Source organism: Desmodus rotundus, chromosome 13, assembly GCF_022682495.2.
Source record: "Desmodus rotundus isolate HL8 chromosome 13, HLdesRot8A.1, whole genome shotgun sequence".
Classification (NCBI taxonomy): domain Eukaryota; kingdom Metazoa; phylum Chordata; class Mammalia; order Chiroptera; family Phyllostomidae; genus Desmodus; species Desmodus rotundus.
The window spans coordinates 7,650,007-7,669,472 of NC_071399.1; the positions used below are offsets into that span (position 1 = coordinate 7,650,007).

A 19,466-nucleotide genomic window follows, 5' to 3' on the forward strand; every position below is an offset into this window, starting at 1 on the left:
AAATGCAAATTAAAAATGGCGAAGGGAAAAGAGACCCTCATATCATTTCATTACATAAAAAAGGATGTGAATGAATATTTACTAGAAGTGTCTATCCCACGGAGCATACAAGTGGCGTCCTCTGAGAGGCTCACACATGCACACGCGGTACGGGAGCTTTCGTTCCTCTTCCCTGATCAGACAGATTTTAAACGTTCAATTATCTTTTAAGCAACCACAGAATTTGCTTGGTGCGGGTCTCCTATCTGCAGTGAATGAAGTAAAACCAATCTGAATTGGAGTGATTGTTGTTGCCTAAGGTGTTGGTATAATAATTAACCGGAAGGGAAGTAGTTATGGTAATCCAGGTTTCTGGTTTGGCCCAGAACTGGGAATTCTTAAAAATCACATGCCTGTCTTCTTAAGGACTGTCCAGACAATAAAAGCTGGGATTTGTGGACTAGGGTTACCTATTTACAATAACTAGAAATGTTATTTATTTTAACCAATTTGGTTGTGGAAGAAGAAAAACAACAACAAAAGTGTTACTAGTTTGACTCAGAAAAAAGGAAACTTCTCTTTCTCTCTCTCTCTCCTTTTTATTGTTGACCTGGCACAGAAAATAAAAGCAATGTATAATGACAGAAAACAAAAACAAAATGCTCGGGTTTCAATATATCAAAGACAGACTTAAATAAAATCTTCAAGCTTAAAAAGAAAAAAAGGAACCTTCTCGTTATGTGGAAGTTCCGGCTTATATACTCCCTGACCTCCTTGGGGGAATGGGGGTGTTAAAATATGGAGAACCAGTTCATCTTGTCATGCACGTGACTTGATTCAACTATAAAGGTTATACAAATAATTCATTCACAGATGGTTTATACACAAGTAACGAATTCTTACACACACCGCTGAAAATAGAGACCACATTTTACAAAGAAAGAAACTAACTCATATCAAATTACTGAAGAGTTACAGGCCAAAAATGGAATTACAGTTGCGTTACTTAATTCCATTTGATTTGTACTGATGTTCCCTTTCCAGGATTCAGCCCTGAATCCTTAGTGCTCTACAGATTCTCGGATGGGTGACCTGTAATCGCATATTTGCAGTCCTGACCTTTTGCCTGAGCTCCAGTCCTGACCTTTAGCTTTCTGCTGGGTATCTCTAATTTCTAAGCACACAGCCCGTATCAGATCCCCCTTTGGACTTCCTCATTTATTTCAGCTATTCGAGTCTCTCTTGACCGCCTAAAATCTTGGACTGGTGCCAGCGTCCTCCTGGTCTAGTCACCGCTCCCTTCTTAATCTAATCAGTAGCGAATTCTTGCCAGATCATTCCTTTTCATCCCCTCCCCACCCCAGTCACCCCGTGTCTTACCTTCTTTCTAATCCAGACCTTTATCTCTCTCATACCTACACTATCCTAAGCCGGCCTCCTAACCAGATGGCTCCAGCCAGTCTTGGACTCTTTCCCGCCAGGTTCATTTTTTGAGCTCTGCACAGCCAAGTCTTTCTATAAGCACGCACTACCACGCCTGTCTGTTTTGGTGCCCTATTCATGTGCGTCTCTAACCCTATCTCTTTTCTTTAATAGTTCCTTCCTCATATATACTTCTTTGATGGGACCTCCCTGGCAGTCCACATTCACTATAACAACTCCCTTATTTCACTGAATTCTTCCTTCAACATCAGGAATTATGTAGGATCTCTGTTGTTCTCCACATTTAATGATTAGCCTACATCCAGGGAAGTGAGTAAGGGTCCTTTTGCACAGTGCTTTTTCCACTTCATACATCCGGCACATCCTACCCTCTCAGCACATGTAGGTTTAGCTATTGCTTTTTAAATGCCTGCTGAATATGGACGTGCCGTAATTCATTTAATCAGTCCCTTACTGATGGGCACTGGTGGGCCCTCCAGTTTTGTTGTTATGAGATGTGCTGCGGTGAATCTCCTTGCCTACCTCCAGAAACTTTAATAGCCATAGGTAAAATCAGAGCAACAGGATTGCTGTGTTAAAAGTATATACATGCATCTTACATTTGGAGAGACATAACTCAATTGCCTTTTGAAATAATTTTCACTGTCCCCTCCCATTTTCCATATCACTAATTTTCCTGCCACCCAGGATTTGGATGTTGATGGAGGGGCGGTTTATTGGTGGCTCATTCCCACCGAGGTTTAGTGGAGAAAATGTAAAGCCAGGAGCCAAGTCCATTGAAGGCCAAGAAACAGACTTTCAGTGGCTAGTGGTGGTCCCGCCGAGGGGGTGGTCTGGCTCCAGAGCAGCAGAGCGCATCGTCGTTCTTTGCCAGTGACCAGCTGAAGCCCAAATCAAATCTAAAGGCACCCAACAGGGGATACCTTTTCTACTTATTTGATTTTTACAGATATGCATATAAATAAAATGAAACTCCATTGTCCTAACCATTAGGAATTGTCTAAGGGGATGAATGTAGATGGTGTGAACTCGGAACAGCAGAGTTCGCACTGGACCACGACAAAGAAGCCTGCGGAGCAGCGACTTTCCCTTCTGTCATCTTAACTGCTTTTGTGTGACCAAATGTTTCCTGTGCCAACCAGAGGGAGAGAAGTGAGCTTGTCTCTTAATTGCTTTAGAGTTTTGTTTGTCTATTTAGCGTCCCTTTTTGAAGTCCTGAGATTTATGGAACAATAAATACCATTTACCACCCGTGCACTATTTTGGATACATTTGAAATTACACCTAGAAGTATTGTGTTGTAATTCATCCCAGCAAAACAAATTAAATTGTGGCAACAGCAAAGCATGTTACTTTGCTTTTGTTTTGTTTTATTTTTAAATAGTATGTGGACATTTTAGTATGACACATATTTTCTAAACGTTGGGGGTGGGGGAGCCTGGAAGCAAGAAATAAGCCAGAATGTTTGGGCTGAGCTGCTGAATAGTGTTACTAGTATACCATAATGTAAATTTTGACAATGCAAGTGGGCCAGTTGAGAGGCGTCCCAAATAAAGCACATTCCTTCCGTAGTGTGAGAGATTAATTTTAGACAGTTCTTTTTTTTTTTTTTCTCACAGCATTCAGAAGTCCGTAAGATTAGTTACCATGATGCCGCATCTCCCAGGGGACTGGGAGATCCCCTGGGACCTTGTGTGATCATTTCTTGATGAATGGAGTGGTCAGAACCCTGGCCCAGAAGGTGGGAGCTTCTCTTTCCTGAGAGCAAAGCATAGCTTCCTGGATGTAAAAGCGCTGGGCCAAAAAGATAAAGTGAGCTAGTGGGCCTTGGGTGACTCTCCTCCCCACTTCCTGCTCCCTCTGCTTGCTCCTTTCCAGGGGCTCCCAGCTCTCCAGAGTTTCTGATGGTTTCAAGTTCCTGCGCGGCTGAGACCGCTCCAAGTGCAAATAGAGCCCCTTCTTTAAAAGTTTTCATTGATTTTAGACCCTCGCCAGAGAAGGCAGGTTCGGTTCTGCCATGAAGCTGCTCCAAGCCTGGACCTCGGTGCTTACTCTCCAGGACCACCCTCCCATCGATGCGCTGAAAGCCTGGGGACCCAGCGTCAGTCCTCGCTGCGCTGCGGTGAACCTCAGCTCACTGGACCGCCGGCGGCTCTGTGAATGCAGGAGGGGAGGCGTTGTCCCAAAACCTTCTGAAAGCCCCCGCCCAACACTGTAGCCTGCGCAGGCTGGGCAGTCATTTCTTACTACCTGGCAGGGTGAAGCGAATTCACACCAAGAAGGGAGAGACTGAGCTCAGCCAGGGAGAATACGAAGGAGCGACGGTGGTGTGGACCGGCCTGGAGGGGAGTTTGGGGACTGGAAGGCTCCGTCCCAGAGCGAGGGGCTGGGGCAGCGAATGCTCTGTGTCCAGGCCCTGCCGGGCCTGCTGCTCCTGGTACTGTCCTGCCGGAGCCCGACGTCCGGCCCCCTCGTCCGTGGTCTGTGCCGACCAGTATTTAGTAGTTGCTGAATAAATCAAAGCTTCCGGCGCGAGAGAAGACCTGCTCTCCATTCCAGCCGCGTCCAGGGCCTGGGAGCGCCTGGCTTCCGGGCTGCCGTGGGCTTGCTCCAGGGTGTCGCCCACAGCTACTTGGCCTTAGCGGGGCTCGGGGTGGGGGGTTTCCCGGAGCTGGGGACTTCCCGGGGAGGGGGCTGGACGAGAGGGACTGGATACCGGACATGTCCACGTCCAACAGTCCTAAACCCCTGCAGAGGAGGCCAGCTGCAGAGGGGGCTCCGGTGGCCGGCCAGCCCCCGCGGTGGAGAGCCCCGGCCCCGCGTGGAGCTCGGGTGGCGACAACCACGGTCACGGGAGACAGGGTGTGGGGCCCAGTCGCTTCTCAGGATCAGGTTGGAGTTCCCCCCGTGGGCCACTGGGGCAGGCATGTCACGGCCCTCTTGGACCTCGGGGCCCGCCTTCGCTTTCCGCTTAGAGGCCCGCGGCCTCTCGGCTGAGGTCACCGAGCCCAGGAGCCCTGTAGAAGCCCGGGGGGCGACGCCGATCGGACGTGCCACGGACCGGCTCTCAGTGCTTTTCAAACTTTGCCACGGCCGGGGACCGCCCTCGGGTCCGAAGAGCTCAGGGCGCGGCGTGGGGGAGCTTTTGTGCCCTCGGTGTTTGCTGGGCCTTTTCCTTCCGTAGAGAGCGAGCTTCCCCCACCCCTTTCCTCTCGAAAGTCCTGTGCTTTCCCTGGAAGTCGGGAAGGGGTTGAGCAGGGTTCGGTGACTTCCCTTTTCGCTGTCTTTCCCGTCCCGAGAGTTTAAAAACCCCAGACTCTTGGCCGGAGGGAGATATTTGGGGTCAGGGGAAGGGAGAGAGCGGTGCATTCCAGGCCCTCTCCCTCCCACCTGGTTCCCCGGCTCCCCTCCCCCGCCCGGCTGGGCCCGGCTCCGCAGCTCCAGCAGCGGCCCCCGGGAGCCGCAGGGTTAAGCCCTGGAATGTGGCGGCGAGGAATGTGCATGCAGATGAGCCTGGCGGGGGCGGGCCCGGGCGGGGCGCATGCTAATTACATGCTAATCGCATGCAAATGAAGAGGCCCGTAGCCGCCACCACCGCAGCTCCGCCGAGCTTTCCGGATCCGAGCCCAGACGGCGGCGGCTCTGGCAGCCTGGGCGCCGGGACCCTCGGCGGCCACAGGGGGACGCGGAGGAGGAGGAAGAGGCGGAGGCAGCGGCGGCAGCCGGGAGGCGGTGGAGGAGGGTTCGATCTCAGGCTCCGACGCAGACATGGTGGACTGATCCCCGGCGGATTCCTGGACTGATCGCCGAGGCGCCCCCTGCGCGTGGCCCCGCCGCGCCTCGCGGCCGCCAGCCCGTGGCCGGCGCCCGCGTCGGGTGCGGCAGCCGAGCCGGACAGTCGCGTTCCCGCCGCGTCCCGCGCCCGGTCCCTATGGAGGCGCCGCTCGCCGGCGAGGCCGCCGATCATGCCTAGGAGGGCCGGGAGTGGGCAGCTGCCGCTACCCCGGGGCTGGGAGGAGGCCAGGGACTACGACGGCAAGGTCTTCTACATCGACCACAACACCAGAAGGACCAGCTGGATCGACCCCCGGGACAGGTGGGCGGCCGGGCCGCTAGGGGCGCGGGGACCCGCCTCGGAAGCGCGGCGGTGGCTGTTGTCCGGGAGACCTGGCCGAACGGCGGCGCCCGCAGCGCGGGGGGCGTGGGGCGTCGCCGGCCCCGGGGTGCAGGGAGGGGTCCCGGGAAGGCGGCGCGGGAAGGTCTTCCGGAGCTGGCCTGCGTCAGCAGGTCGGGCACTTTGGAGGGGGGCAGTTGGAGCCACCCCTTCCAAGGCCCCCTTGCCCACCCACTTCCCGACGCCCCCCAGGACCTTTGGACACTCCGGGCCCTGAGGGACCTGTGGCATTGGCGCCTTGGGCCGGAACTCTGTGTCCAGTTAACGGGCCCACAGGGGCCACCTGAGTCCTGTTTGGAGCTCATCGTCTCCTAAAGTTGACCGAATTGAGATTGGAGGGCACATTGGGCCTGGCGGGAGGGGTCCGGCTCCGGCCCGGGAGCCCGAGGGCCTAAGTGCAAGGTGGGGATCCAGCCGCCCAGGCCACCTGGGGCCTATCTCTGGCCGTCCTTTGCTCCCAGGCTGAACTGGAGATCCTTGATGGGGCGCGCCACGGGCCAGGCCCCGAGGTCCTGGACACGGATGCGGGTCCCAAGCACCCTTCCTCTGTGGGCCCTGGTGGTGGATGTGATTGGCTTTGACCCTGGGGTTTCCTGCCTAGTGTTAGTCCTCACCTGAAAACTTGAACTGACTCCCAGACCTTGAAAAGGCAGATTCTTTTCTGAAGTAAGAGGTGGTGAAATGAACACTGGAACCGAACCTTGGTTACTGAGGAACTCCAACTGGAGCTTAGCAGGGTTTCTTGTAGTTATCCACACACACTTTTTATTCCCGCTGGGAGGAGCAGAGAAGCATGACAAAATCCTTGTCTCCGAAGTTCAGGAGCTGCAGTTTGGCTGGGTGTTCACGAGTGTCATTCCTCTATCCCATCTTTTCTATATTCTTAAAAGGAAAATATTGTCTGTTAAGAAGCTAATCCTAATAGTAAATTTAAATAATATGTATATACTATTAGGGATAACTCCAACAATTGGACTTTTATCATTTCTGAAACTTTTTTTCCAGCTTTATATGGAATGTGGCCTTAGAGATTTATAACCTTTCTAGCTTCTTTTTTTTTTTGAAACATTCCCCTTTTCTCAATTGAAAGCTGTAATTTTCATACTTTATATTCCCAGTTACTTTTATCCTAAGAATATTGTTTTTGAAAGCTATTAAAGAGCAATTATAGAAAGTCATAAATTACATTATAAATTTATGGAACAACCCTTACTAAATTATCCATGAAGGTATCGGTTTAGGTTTCCCTCTTGAAATGAGAAAAGACACCTATGCTGAAGTTCCTTCTTGCCACAGCTTGGCTGCCTGTTGCTGGCTTGATGATAGTTTTGACAAGCGTTACACCTTCACAGTCTCTCCAGACACAGCTGTTGTCCGACACTTCACGCTCCAAGCCAGCTATTGCTCTTTAAAACTACTTCACAGACATAAATGTCAGTGACGATGGTGTGCACCCAACAGTGTCTTCTAAGGCACCTGTATAATTATTTCACCTTCACAGTTGTGTGGGAATTCTTTCTGCTTTCGGATACTTGGAGTATCAGGTTATTAACATTGCAATGAATTCTTGAAATAGTTAGGTATTTCGTGTTCTCTTCCGCTTCCATTTCTGTCTTTAATTATATTATCTCATTTGTGTTTACTAACAAGAATTGTTAAAAATATGGAATGCCTGGGTAAAGCAAACAGAAAGTGAAGGGAAATTATATGGCTTTGCTTATCCATATTACTACTTCTTAAACACATTAAGCATATCTCTTATTTTAAACTGTTAATGGATTAACAATTATTTTGAACTCTGTTTTCAGGAAACTGGGCAAGCATTCATTTGATGGCAGCAAACAGTTTTAACTAAGATGAGTTATTATTATTCCAGTCTTCTTGAAGCTGTTGGATCTTTTAAGTGTTTATAAATTTGACTGGTTATTTCTGGATCTCAGTATTCAAGTTTTAAAAGATATTACTTGAGATCAGAGTTAACATTGACATATTTGTGTTTTCTTTTAGGACAGCAAAGTGTCTGCAAGTCTTGCTAAATAGTGTAAGAGATGTTGGGGGAGGATATTTGGAGTAAATATTAACTCTAGTCAATGTTGTTACACACTTACCAAATGGGAAGAGAGATGTGACACAGGCCAACAAGTAGGCCCATTCTTCTGCAGGATCAAATTACAAATCCCGAAAGTGACTTGATGTACTGTGGGTCTGCAGTACTTTTGAACTTTTAAAGCCATTTAGTTAAAATGATCGTGCCCTGGCCAGTTTGGCTCAGCTGGTTGGAGTATCATCCTTTAACCTGAAGTGTGGGTTTAATTCCTGGTCAGGGCACACAGCTACATTGCAGGTTCGACCCCAGTCTGGGAGCATACGGTGCGTAAGACAGGCAACCAATCGATGTTTCTCTCTCTCCCTTCCTCTCTCTCTAAAAGCAATGAAAAAATGTCCCTGGGTGAGAATTAAAAAAAAAAAAAAAAATCATGATGATTTATCCAGTCACATTTATGTTAAGAAAAAGAATTTTGTGTTTTTGACCGTCTGTCAGAATTTGAGAGGTATTTCTGATTGTATAAATTATTATGGAGATTTAATGGGGGGACAGTGGGGGGTTCTATAAGAACATTATTTCGTTCAGTAAGTTGTGATGTTCGAATACTGAAGTATTATTTTAAAGCACTGTCAAGCGTTTGGAGGTAGATGGAATAATGCAAACTTAGCAGACGTGATCAGAGTTTTTACTGCTCCGCCACTTGTCCGGGAGAGTAAGCATAGATGAGTTCCTGAATCCCTCCAAACCTCCGTGTTTCAGCTCGAAAATGAAGATAATACCACCTACCTCCAAGGGGCGTTTGGGGGCCTGTAATTAGGGTCCAGCCAAATCGTGGTAGTTGCGGTGTTGTCCTTCCAGTTTAGGACCAGGGTGGACATTGAGGCTGCCCCTGCAAACAGGTGATACACTGGCACACGTTCACTCAGCGCTTCTTGTGAGGCGGCCACTGTGCCAGGCCCTTGGACCGTGCTCTCATTTTACCCGCCTGTCGGTTCTATTATGCCCATGCCCTGGTGATCTTCCATGTACAGCGGAGGACGTGGAGTCCCGAGAGGCTGCCAATGCTGCTAAGTGTGGAGCCAGGCTTTGAAGCCAGACAGTCCGATTCTCAAGCCCAGGTGCTTATCGTCCCTCTAGACTTCCTGGACACCTGGACACACTCTGGAGTCTCCGGGAGAGTAGGACCTCTCCGTCCGGTGATTTCTCAGGCCGATTGACCGGTCTTTATTGATCTGCAAAGGCTCCTGTCAACTTCTGACAATTCTGTGATCCCTGAGTTTGCCACATATAAGGTCTGGTTCGTGAACGCCTTGTAGGTGTGGGCTGAGAGGGACCCCTCACGCTGACCATGTGGGACCACAGCAATGAAAGGTCCCGATAGAACTGAAAATTCAGGGTATTCCTGGGCACAGTAGAAGTTCTATTTAGGGGAACAGTTAAGGGTTCTGTCTCGTCCCTGAATACATTACAATTTTACTGTACGTCTTGACTTCGCCCTCTTCTTCCTCCCCCCTCACTAATCCTGGGGAGATCTACCTATCTTTCATTTCCCGCCTCTGCCTCCCATGGGCCACTCCCCCAGGAGTGTTATTCTGCAGGTCTGCTCCCTCGTTCACCTCTGTTTTGCTCACCAGAGGACACCCTTTGACAGCACCAGTTGGTGTTCATGGTGGGCCATAGATCATGGCCAAATGGTGTGGTGCTTAAAAAAAAAGACTGTATTCAACAGAGAAGAAAAAGATTGGATGGATCCATTGCCTCTTGGGGGAAAATGGGCCTAAGGTGGGCAGGCCTCAGAGACGGGGTGCACGGTTTTACAGACTCCCCAGAGAATTCTGCTCATTGTTTCTGCTCAGATTGAGTATTACCCAACTGCACCGTAACTTTGTCTAGTTGAACTGAAATGATTTGCCGCCACACAAAGCTACTTTGCGTTAAAACTTGCCGATAGCCTGTAATCTTTCATTTATGGCTAGTGCCAGATTTGAGCAAGCTGTGCTTTCTAGTTGAAGGGAAGAAATCCTGCAGGGTGGGGGGACAGCGAGGAGGAAGAGGATGTCAGCTGGGTATTATGGATGACTGAGTGCGCTTTTGGCACGCTAGCCCAGGAATGGCACGTGGCTAGGATGTGAGGAATTCTGGACTGTCTTTGTTTCAAAGTCAAAGCAAAGAATTTTGCCAAACTCCACCGCTAGAGTGTAAACTCCAGAGACGTACCTGATTTCTTACTCCTGCTTTCTGTGTCCTTTGCGTGTGGTAGATGGTAACTGAGTATCAGTCAGTTGCTGAAGAAAGTTGTTAAATAAATGAAAGAACATTAGTGGAGCTGCTCTCTTGTTTTCAGTGTCTTGTTGGACTCTCAGAAAATATATCCATAATTATTAACCACCGGAGACCATTGATTTTTCCAGTGAGATTGGAAATAATGAGAGAAATCAGCTGCTACGCTTTGACTAATAGTATAAAGATATGAATTGCTTATAACAGCAAAGAAGGCACAATCAGCCCTTATAGTTAGTCTCAGTCACCACCACCTTGTCGTCGAAGGCTGGAGACCACTCCTGTAGCCGGTTCTGGGTTCAGGTGCCCAATGGTTGCTTGTGAATTATTTGAACAATTATGGTCTTTGAAGTATGGAGAGGTTGTTAAAAGAAGGTGTTTTTTAAAGAAGTCACCCTGGGAAGCACTAACTTAAACTAAACTGTGCCATCTTCCAAAAATTCCCAAAGAAATGTTCCTTGTTTTCAACAGTTTGCCGTCATGCTTGTTGGAGTAAGCAGCAGTTGCTTAGTGTGTGAGTAAGGTTTCTTCGGTGACTTTCACAGCCCATGGTTTGCAGTTGAATTTGATTGGAAGACTCAGGACAATAATTGCTTTTTCCAGAAAGACTATTTTTATAAGCAATTTTTTTAGCTACACATTACTTCGTTGTGAGCTACAGAGTCGGCCATTGCGACTGTAGCCCTCAAGCAAGCCACTCTCGGGATTTCACGTGGGGAAGCCCAGACGCGCCAGGATGCTGTGGCTGCTGCCCAGCACTGGCCAGGCCCCGCACGCCTGCTCGTGGGAGCTGGACGTGCTGCCTTGCGAATGGCACCTGAGTAACCGCCTATGGGAAAACGATGCCACCGCTATAGAGGGGTGTGGCCACCTTCGCTCTGCGGCTGTGGGAGTTACTGAAATGGCAGGAAGCTGTTAGTCCTAACACCGTGTGAAGTCCTTGAGATAGGCTACGTACGAGCCAGTCCTGTGTACTTGATGGATATCAATTGAACCGATGGATTTCCTGTTAGAATTTTAGACTAACTTTTTCATCCATCTCTGAAGCTCCTGTTGTTAGAAGAATTACCACAGAAATATATAGAACAGGAAAGGGATTTTAAAAGGCATAGTGTGTATATAGGTTGTGGGTTTAAACTAATTTACCAAAGATAGAGGTTCAGAATGTTTTCACTGTCCTCAGTGGGTTTTTCCCAATTATTTACCTTATTTTTTTAATTGATGTTAAAAGATCACATAGAACTCACTGTTATTAACATTTAGAGTGCCCAGGTCAGCGGTGTTACTGTATCACCATGTGCCACCCTGACCACGATGTGATTCCCGGACTCCTTCTCACCCCACAAAGAAACCTCGTACCCGTTACGAAGCCATCCTCCCTTCTTTTCCCGCCCCTGCGGCCTTTGGCAGCCACTAATCTGTTTCCTGTCTCTTTGGTTTCGCCTACTCGGGACTTTTCATGTAAATGGAATCGTGTAATTTTCGTGTCTGACTTCTGTCACTTATGATATTTTCAAGGTTCATTGTGTTGTAACGCGTGGTCACTGCTTCATTCCTCTGCTTGACTTTGGATGAAGTGCTGTTGTACGGATACAGCACACTTCGTCCCTCCGTGCCTCGGCTGGTGGGCATTTGCCTCGTTTCCACTCTGAAGCTGCTGAGAGTAACGCCGCAGGAACACCCACGTGTCATTTTGTGTGAGCTCTTCTTTCCGTTCTCCTGGGTGTATACCTACAAGTAGAACTGGTGGGTCCGATGGTAACTCGGTGTTTAACTTTCTGAGGGTCCGCCAAACTGTTTCCCAAAGCAGAGCACCATTTCCCATCCCAGCAGCAGGGGAGGAGGGCCCCAGACTCTGCCATCCTCCCCATGCTTATTTTCTCTCTTTTTAAAGCCTTCCTGGGGACATGAGGTGGTGTCTTCCTGTGGCTTGGATTTGCGTTTCCCTGTCCCTGTGTTTTGATAGCCTTCCTCTGACCCCGGCTTTCCCTCTGTCCCAGCCTGTCAGCCCTCGACAGGGTCCCCGCCTTTCTGTGTCCTCTCGCTGATTGCTTGATGGAGAAAGAGTAAGAGAAATTAGTTCTTCCCTCTCTGAGGGCTCTGAATTATTTTAACACTGAAATTGTAGGTGTAAATTAATTAATACTTTTTATTGTGTCAGCCAGCGAGGTACCTGGGACTCTGGGAGTTAAAAAGCTGATAAGACTCATCCCAGCTCAGGCTGCTTACAATCTAGTTTGCATAATCATCATTTAAAAGCAAAAGAGAGTCTCCGCATTGTCTATTTTGTTTTCTTTATATAGCTACTTTTAAAAATCGTAACTTTAGTTTTATTGTATTTTTTATTGTTGGCATTAGTACAGATGTCCCCGTTTCTCTGCTTTGCCCCGCTCCACCCCCTCCCCGGCCTTCCCCACACTGTGGTCTGTGTGCATGGCCTGTGCATGTGTGCGTACATGCATGGGTGATCTCTCCTGCTAATTCGGTTCATCGCTACCTCCCTCCTTTCTAATAGGCCTCAGAAAAAAAGTTAAGAGGACTTAGAAGTCGAGTACATGGACGAAGTACACAGTAATTTTTGTCTGCATCTCAAGTATGGTGTGTTTTCCGAGGCACAGACGTGAGTCACACAGATAAGGAACCATGATACGTGTGTGCATGCAGTCATTTCTGCAAAACGATTTGACGCTTAAAACCTTTTAGCTAGTTACAAATAGTGAGAATTAAATGCATGTTTATTAGTTTTTAAAAAAAACAGTTGGAAGTCACCTGAGAAACCATGCCTTAGCCAGGCGATCAAGGTCAACATCAACAGTAATGAGTCATGTGGCTGCACCTTGGATAGGATGTGGTGACAGGGGTACCTTTTCTTTCTCGCCCCAGACCAACATACACCCCGCCTCATCATGAGAAAAACACCCACCAACCTCAGTAGAGGGACGGTCCACCAAGTGTCTGGTCAGTGCTCTGTAAAGCTGCCTGAGAAACGGCCACGGCCAAGGGGAGCCAAAGGGGACGTGACGAGTACGTGTGGTGGGACCCTGGAACAGAAAACGGACTTAGGTAGAAGCTAAAGAAACCCGAAAAGAGCATGGACTTTAGTTAATAAGGTGTCAGTGCTGGCTCACTAATTTTATGCACCATCCTAACAGAGGAGATTGAATGCGGGATATATGAAAACTGTGCTAATTGCATTTTTTCTATGAATATAAAACTCTTCTACAAAATACTTTATTTTTTTTTTACAAAAACAAAACCCACACAAAACGGTTGGAAGTGGTTTTTTTCTTTAGCGAAAATGGGACCATACTCTATAATTATGCTCTTTTGGTGTACTTGAAAAGCAAGGGTGGGCAAACTGGGGCCCCAAGGCCAAGTCCCAGCCTGCAGCCTGCTTTGTGTAGAGCCCTCCCGCTAAGGACGGGGTTCGCATCATTCAAGGGTTATGAACAAGTAAAGGCGAAGAAGAGTAGGTGACAACGGTGATATGGGGCCCACTGAGGCTAAAATATTTATTCTCTGGCCCTTTACGGAAAAATTCTGCCAACCTCTGATATAAAGTGAGATGATAAAGTCTTTCAAGTATTTTACATACACATTTAAAAGAAATGTTAATCCCACATGATAAAATGGCATGTTGATCAGGGTCGCGATCATTGGTCATTCCTTGATCTCACAAGTCGCCGGGACCACGGGCACCGGGTAGCGTAGAGCTGGGTCAGACATGGATGCTGAACTTGGTGTTGCTTTTCTCCTCGTGAAATGTGTTCCTTAAAGTTTCATAAACTTATTCTCTGAAGTGGCTGGAATTGTACGTAGGGGCAGGAGAAAAACAGGCAGAAGTGAACTTGGGGAGGTACCATAGCTCTTCGTTTATGGTTTAAGTGGTACAGCAATCTGCTTCAACAGTTGGAAACGCCGGCTTTCCTGTGGAGATGGGTAGTATTTAAAGAATCACAAAGTTGGTGATGATGACCAAGGATAATAGAAAATGATTCCATGCTTTGTCTTTACAAAACAAGCACCTGTCACAGTGAAGGGTCTTCCAAAGATGCCGTGGAAGGCAGACATTGTGTTATCCTGGGGATAGCTTTTTCCTGTGCAGTAAAGGAACCCGGGTCTGGGGAGGCCAGTGGGGAGCGGGCAGCAAGACAGTAAGAACAGAGTGAGCCTCGGGGAGCTGTTCCGTCCCCCCAGAACCAGTGCATGGCGACAGAGGCCCGGGGGACACTTTGAACCGTGGTGTGCACGGAACCTGCATTGGTCTCCCTGGGGCTGGAGGTAGGTCATTGAGTGTGGGAGAAGCGTAGACGTTATTTTGATTACTGAAATAGCAGCTGGAAAGTGTTGTTGGCACTTCTGTGACATGAGTGCCAGGGCTGGGCTGGCAGCAGAGGGACTTCCCTTCCCGGTGCCACTCGGCAGGGCCGGGCTTCCTCTGGGTGGCCTGGTTTGGAGTGGCCACCAGCTCTGAACGTGAGTGCCGGCAGTGGGGGTAAACATTGACTTACAGAGATTTACGCTGTAAACTCCTGATTAAAATTCCAGCTTAGAGGCAGACTGTGGAATGCGTTGTGTACTTTACCGACATTGCTCCATTTTATGAGAAGGTAATTTTATTAAGTGGCATTGGTATTCAGTCAAGTTGAAAGCACAGTAGCCAACGTTGACTGCAAACGATTTGAAGAGCATGCTGTTTCATTTAGTGCAAAACTTCACTCTGCAGTTCTCCTTGTTTTATGGATTTCAACAGAGATGAATTAAAATGCCAGTCTTGTTTCTTGAAACTGTGACAATGAACGAAATGTGTGGAATCCAGATTGTATATGATATCCATGGGCCATCAGTTTTGTCAGCTTTACAGTCCAGGTTTGTTCATTTTGGCTGGGCAGTACTTCTGTATGCAGATACCTTCCTAGAGATTCCCTGCTGTCTCATCGGTGAGCGGCATCGGTGTGTCTGTCTGCATCACTAGCGTTCTGTAAAACTGACTTCAGGTCGGGCGAGGATGGAGCCCGGCGATGCACGTGCACCGTTTCCTCATGGTCTCTGCTCAGCCTGTCTGTCCCCACAGCACTTAAGAACACTGCAGAGCCCGGGCCCATGTGAATGAAATGACGTTATTGGAGGCACCCTTGCTTCTTCCAGCTGCCTAGGTAATCTGTCCCCTGCCTGCTTTTACTGACCTGACCCCTAGTCACTCAGTCAGCCACTCATTCATTCGCTCAACCATCCATCAGATCATCACTGAACACTGTATGCCGAGTACACACCCATGTATCTTGGAGACATGGCGTTGAATGAAATAGGCAAGGCCCCTACTTTCACAGATTTTCCAGTTTGGGGAAGACAAATCACGAAGACAGTGGTGAACGTGTTCAGGCTGAAACAAATGAGGCCAGGTGACAATGGTGTTAGTGGGAGCTACTTTGGGCCGGGTGGTCTGGAGGGACCCTGCTGAGGCTCTGACAGTGAGCCAAGACATGAGGTTGACAAGGAGCCATCTGTGTGAACGCCTAGGAGGACAATTGTCCAGCTGAGGAAAGGTTGACCCCACACCGTCCAGTACAATAGCATCTAGGAGTGTGTGGCTATTTAAATTAGGCCAAATTAGCCCTGGCTGGTGTGGCTCAGTGGATTGAGCACCAGCCTGAGAATCAAAGGTCGTGGGTTAGATTCCCGAGGAGGGCACGTGCCTGGGTTGTGGGCTAGGTGCCCAGTAGGGTGCACATAAGAAGCAACCATACACTGATGTTTCTCTCCCTCTTTCTTTCTCTCATCCCCTCTGCCTAAAAAAATAAATAAAATCTTTTAAAAAAGTAATTAGAAAAATAAACCAGGCCAAATTAAATGGACATGGAGTTCCTCAGTGTTGCTGGCCACATGGGCAGACACAGGTCACCTCCATTAGTGCGCTGCCCTAAAGAGTCAGGGGGGTGGTGTGTTCAAGGAGTGGAACGGTGGCAGTGGGACCACAGTGCAGACAGGGAGGAGGGTCTCTGGAAATGGGACGGAGAGGTGAGAGGGGTCTGATCCCATACCTTGTAGACCCGCAGCGTGGCGAGGGCATGTAGTATCCATCAGAGAGTTTTAGGTTGGAGGGAGGAAGGATGGGGCTTCTGTGTGTGTGTGTGTGTGTGTGTGTGTGACATAGTCTAGCCCATTTTTAAACAAGAGCTCCCTGCTCTACGGAGCAGGGACCACAGAAGCTACTGCAGTGGGATAAGCTAGTGAGAAACAGTCAGACCTGAAGCTGGGATGATGGCTTTGGCCGCGGAGAGCAGCAGATACATTGGTGATGCATTTTTAAGGTAAAGTGAAAGAACTTCCATATGCTTTGGATATGTGAGGCATGAGGAAAAGGATATATGAGGCATGAGGCATATAGTATGTGCTGACTTACTATAGTGGGGAAGGGCCCGGGGGCAGGGGTTAGGGTGGTGGGAGTCCCGCTGGATCAGGAAGCCAGAGTCCTGCTTCAGATCGGTCGGTCTGAATGCCTCTGAACACAGGCACGTGGAGGTGTCCTGCAGGCAGCTGGGTAGGGAGACTGCAGGGAGGCTGCAGGTCAGCAGGCAGCTCCTAGCTATCTCAGATGCTCAGTTTGTGACTACATAGATAGCATTTTAAATCTGAGGGATGGGACCACATTCCTGGGAGACAAGGAAAAGAATGCATCCCAAGGCTGAGCCCTGAGGCTTGCCTGTTTTTGTGTGTGTTGTTTTGTGAAACCTTGCTCCATCTAAAATGGTTTTTTTGTCCTCCCTGGAACATGTATTTCCACCATCTTGCTAAAGGTGATGATGATGAAGATGACAACAATGATAGAAGGACCATCTGTTAGGCCCTTCACGTACATTATCTCAGGCTCTGTGTCTGCCTTGCCCCCTGCTGTATTTCAGTGTCTAGCTCTGTGCACACTCTTAGTAAATACTTCTTGAGTAAGTGAAACCTTCGACAGGTCCTGCTATTGCCCCCACTTTAGGAAATGAGGCTTAAAAGGTTAAGTGACTTGTCTAAGGGCACAAAGCTGGTGAGCAGTGGCGGCAGAACTCAGCGCTGTTTGTCTGACTTCAAACTGCGCGTTTAACAATGCGCTGCCCCTAACCGCTGCTCTGAAGGGCTCTTGGCTACCTTTCTGGGGTTCAGAAGTTACAGCCACCCTTCGGGACTTGGCAAAGTTTCAGCGCTTGGAGCTTCCCTTAATGCTCTGGCCACACCCAGCCTTCCAGGGCCTTATTTCTTCCGGTGCTTGTATTTAGCCTTCATGTTAAAACTAGATTATATGTGATGTTTTGACTCTTCAGGTTGAACTATTACTTTTTCAGAGTTCAGTGTTTATTTTCCCAGACAAGCGGATAGTCTCCGTTGTCTCAGTCAGGTGCACAGGTGTGTATACAAGCCGCTCCCAGCACCCCAAGCGCCACATCTGGCACACGTGAGGTGCTCAGGTGAAACCTGCTTCCATTCTGTCACTTCTGCCGCTTCCCAGTGTTTTAAGTTTCTTCAGAGGCTGGGATCTGATATGCTATACATCCTTTTTACCCTAGTCTCCTGGTTCTAAAAACCCTTGACCTTGTACCACAGCCTGCTCCCAATCCACACTTTGGGGAATCCTGCCTTTTTTACACGTGCCGCCTACACTGTGCACCTCTCCATGTCCCCTCTCCCATCTGAGGACAGGTGAACCGATTATTAAGGATGGAGAATTTTCAGAGCAATAAAGCTGAGTCCTGACGCTTCCAGATTCTTTTCTAGAGCCTTTTTTCATTGGTTTAAACCATAGTGGACAGTCTGTTGTCTGAGAATACCTTGGTTTCACCACAAATGTGTAAATTAGAGACCTTGATTAAAATTCTCTTTTACCTCCACTCTTGTAGTTGAGTTTAAGTCTTGGGGGGGAAATAACCTCTGTAAATTGCCATGTTATAGTTTGGTTTAAATTGTGTAGATTTGGATTCAGGCTGTAGCCTTCATAATGGGAAGCGATACAAACTAAGAGGGAGGATGGCGTGTTTTCGTTTGATTTACCTAGGCCATGAAAGTCACGTGGAAGAACAGAAGCAGTCACCAAAACGCCGATGACAAAGGAGTCTCTTAACAGGCGCATTCCTCGTCCCTGTCACAAGGTGCTGCGCTTTTCTTCGGTCCTGGTGACAGCGAACAGTGTACTGTGTATCTGCTTCTGTTTGGGAATCTTACATTTCTGCTTTTGGCTTAGTTTGAGATCCGAGTATGTGAATTTTAATTAAATGCTTAGATTATGCATGGGAAAAATCTTTTGTTCCTGTGTTGCTATGAGCAACAGTTGTTAAAGTTAACCTTCCTTTTTTAAGGAAATGTAGACAAATACATACAAATAAATGCATGAATTGTAGCAGGTTAAAAAGAAACGCCATCATTTAGTGCTGTGAATGTTCTGCCTATAAAACAAATTGTTCCGATGACTGCAATTATCATGGCGAAGGGAAGAATGTAGAAGACGTGAATAATCATCCAACACATTGACAAAACATTCCTAAAATACTATTCAAATGAGGGCAGCCTTCCCTGGGCCGCTGCTGGCCAGCAGAGTGATGAGGCCTTTTAGTCAGTCCTCTGCCTGGGCTTACTATTGTGGCCGAAAAGAGTGTGCACAGAAAGAAGCCCCTGACTTCTCTGAAACTTCCCAACATCTCTTTTTGTAAACCTGGTCTCATGCTCCCCTCCCAGCACTCTGTCTCATCCCTAACGACTTCTTTTGTCCCGCTGGCACTTGGGGCTTTGCTTCCCACCCCACTCCTGGTGATCGCTTAGACTTGCTGTTGGGTCCTGTCGTGTGCTTTTTGATTACCCTCCTTTGTGCTGTTTAAACTAGCAGTGTTTACCTAAATTCGTGGTGGTAGCCAAGGACACAGGTTGGTCTCTTTGAGTGACAGCTGAGCACCCCGCCCCAGCTTTGCTGTATCAAGGAAGGCGCTGCCCAAGGGATGTCCACAGATTCACCCTCCAGAAGGCGCTGGGAGGTGGCTGGTCGATGGAAGCCAGCTCCCCAACAGAGGCAGTGGAGTGGGCGGGTGTGGGGATTTACACGGGTAATGTAATTAATTCCCCCCATGGGAATGCAGGACTCTGCGAAGAGACGGCCCTTTGTCTTCTTCCTGCATTCTGGCCACTTCCACAGCGCTCTGTGGAGCCAGAGCCCTGATGCCGCTGGTCCGTACACAGTGTGCAAGAAGGAAACGTCACTTTCTCTAAAAGGATTTCGGAAGAACCACCGAGCTCGCCCTTCGGGAGGGGTGCCGGCCCCTCCTCACTCTCGCGTCTCTGTGTAGCCAGGCACTTGGTATGTTGGAAAACAGCGATGGTTTTTTAAAAAACAAGTCTTGATTTTAATTTTGAAAATTTACATTAGATTTTTATATTTTTTGTTCAAATATCAGGGTTATGTTGTTGTTTTATTTTGCTTCAAAAAGCTTTATTGTTTGTTGTTTCCATTTAGTCCGCGGCATGGCAGAGGCTCCTGGGTGGTCGACCGGCTGCCTAGTGGGCGCAGGGAGAGGC

The 19,466-nt window shown here is 48.4% G+C and overlaps 1 protein-coding gene across 1 annotated transcript in view; it reads left to right on the forward strand.

Annotated features, from left to right (window-relative positions):
- The first annotated feature begins 4,986 nt into the window (after positions 1 to 4,986).
- The window catches only part of WWC2 (WW and C2 domain containing 2), a 129,205-nt gene continuing 114,725 nt past the window's right edge, over positions 4,987 to 19,466 (forward strand). Inside the window, exon 1 of the mRNA XM_053916707.2 lies at positions 4,987 to 5,518. Within this exon, the coding sequence (XP_053772682.1) occupies positions 5,388 to 5,518 (131 nt within the window). The 5' untranslated portion in view covers positions 4,987 to 5,387. The remainder of the gene's footprint in view (positions 5,519 to 19,466) is intronic.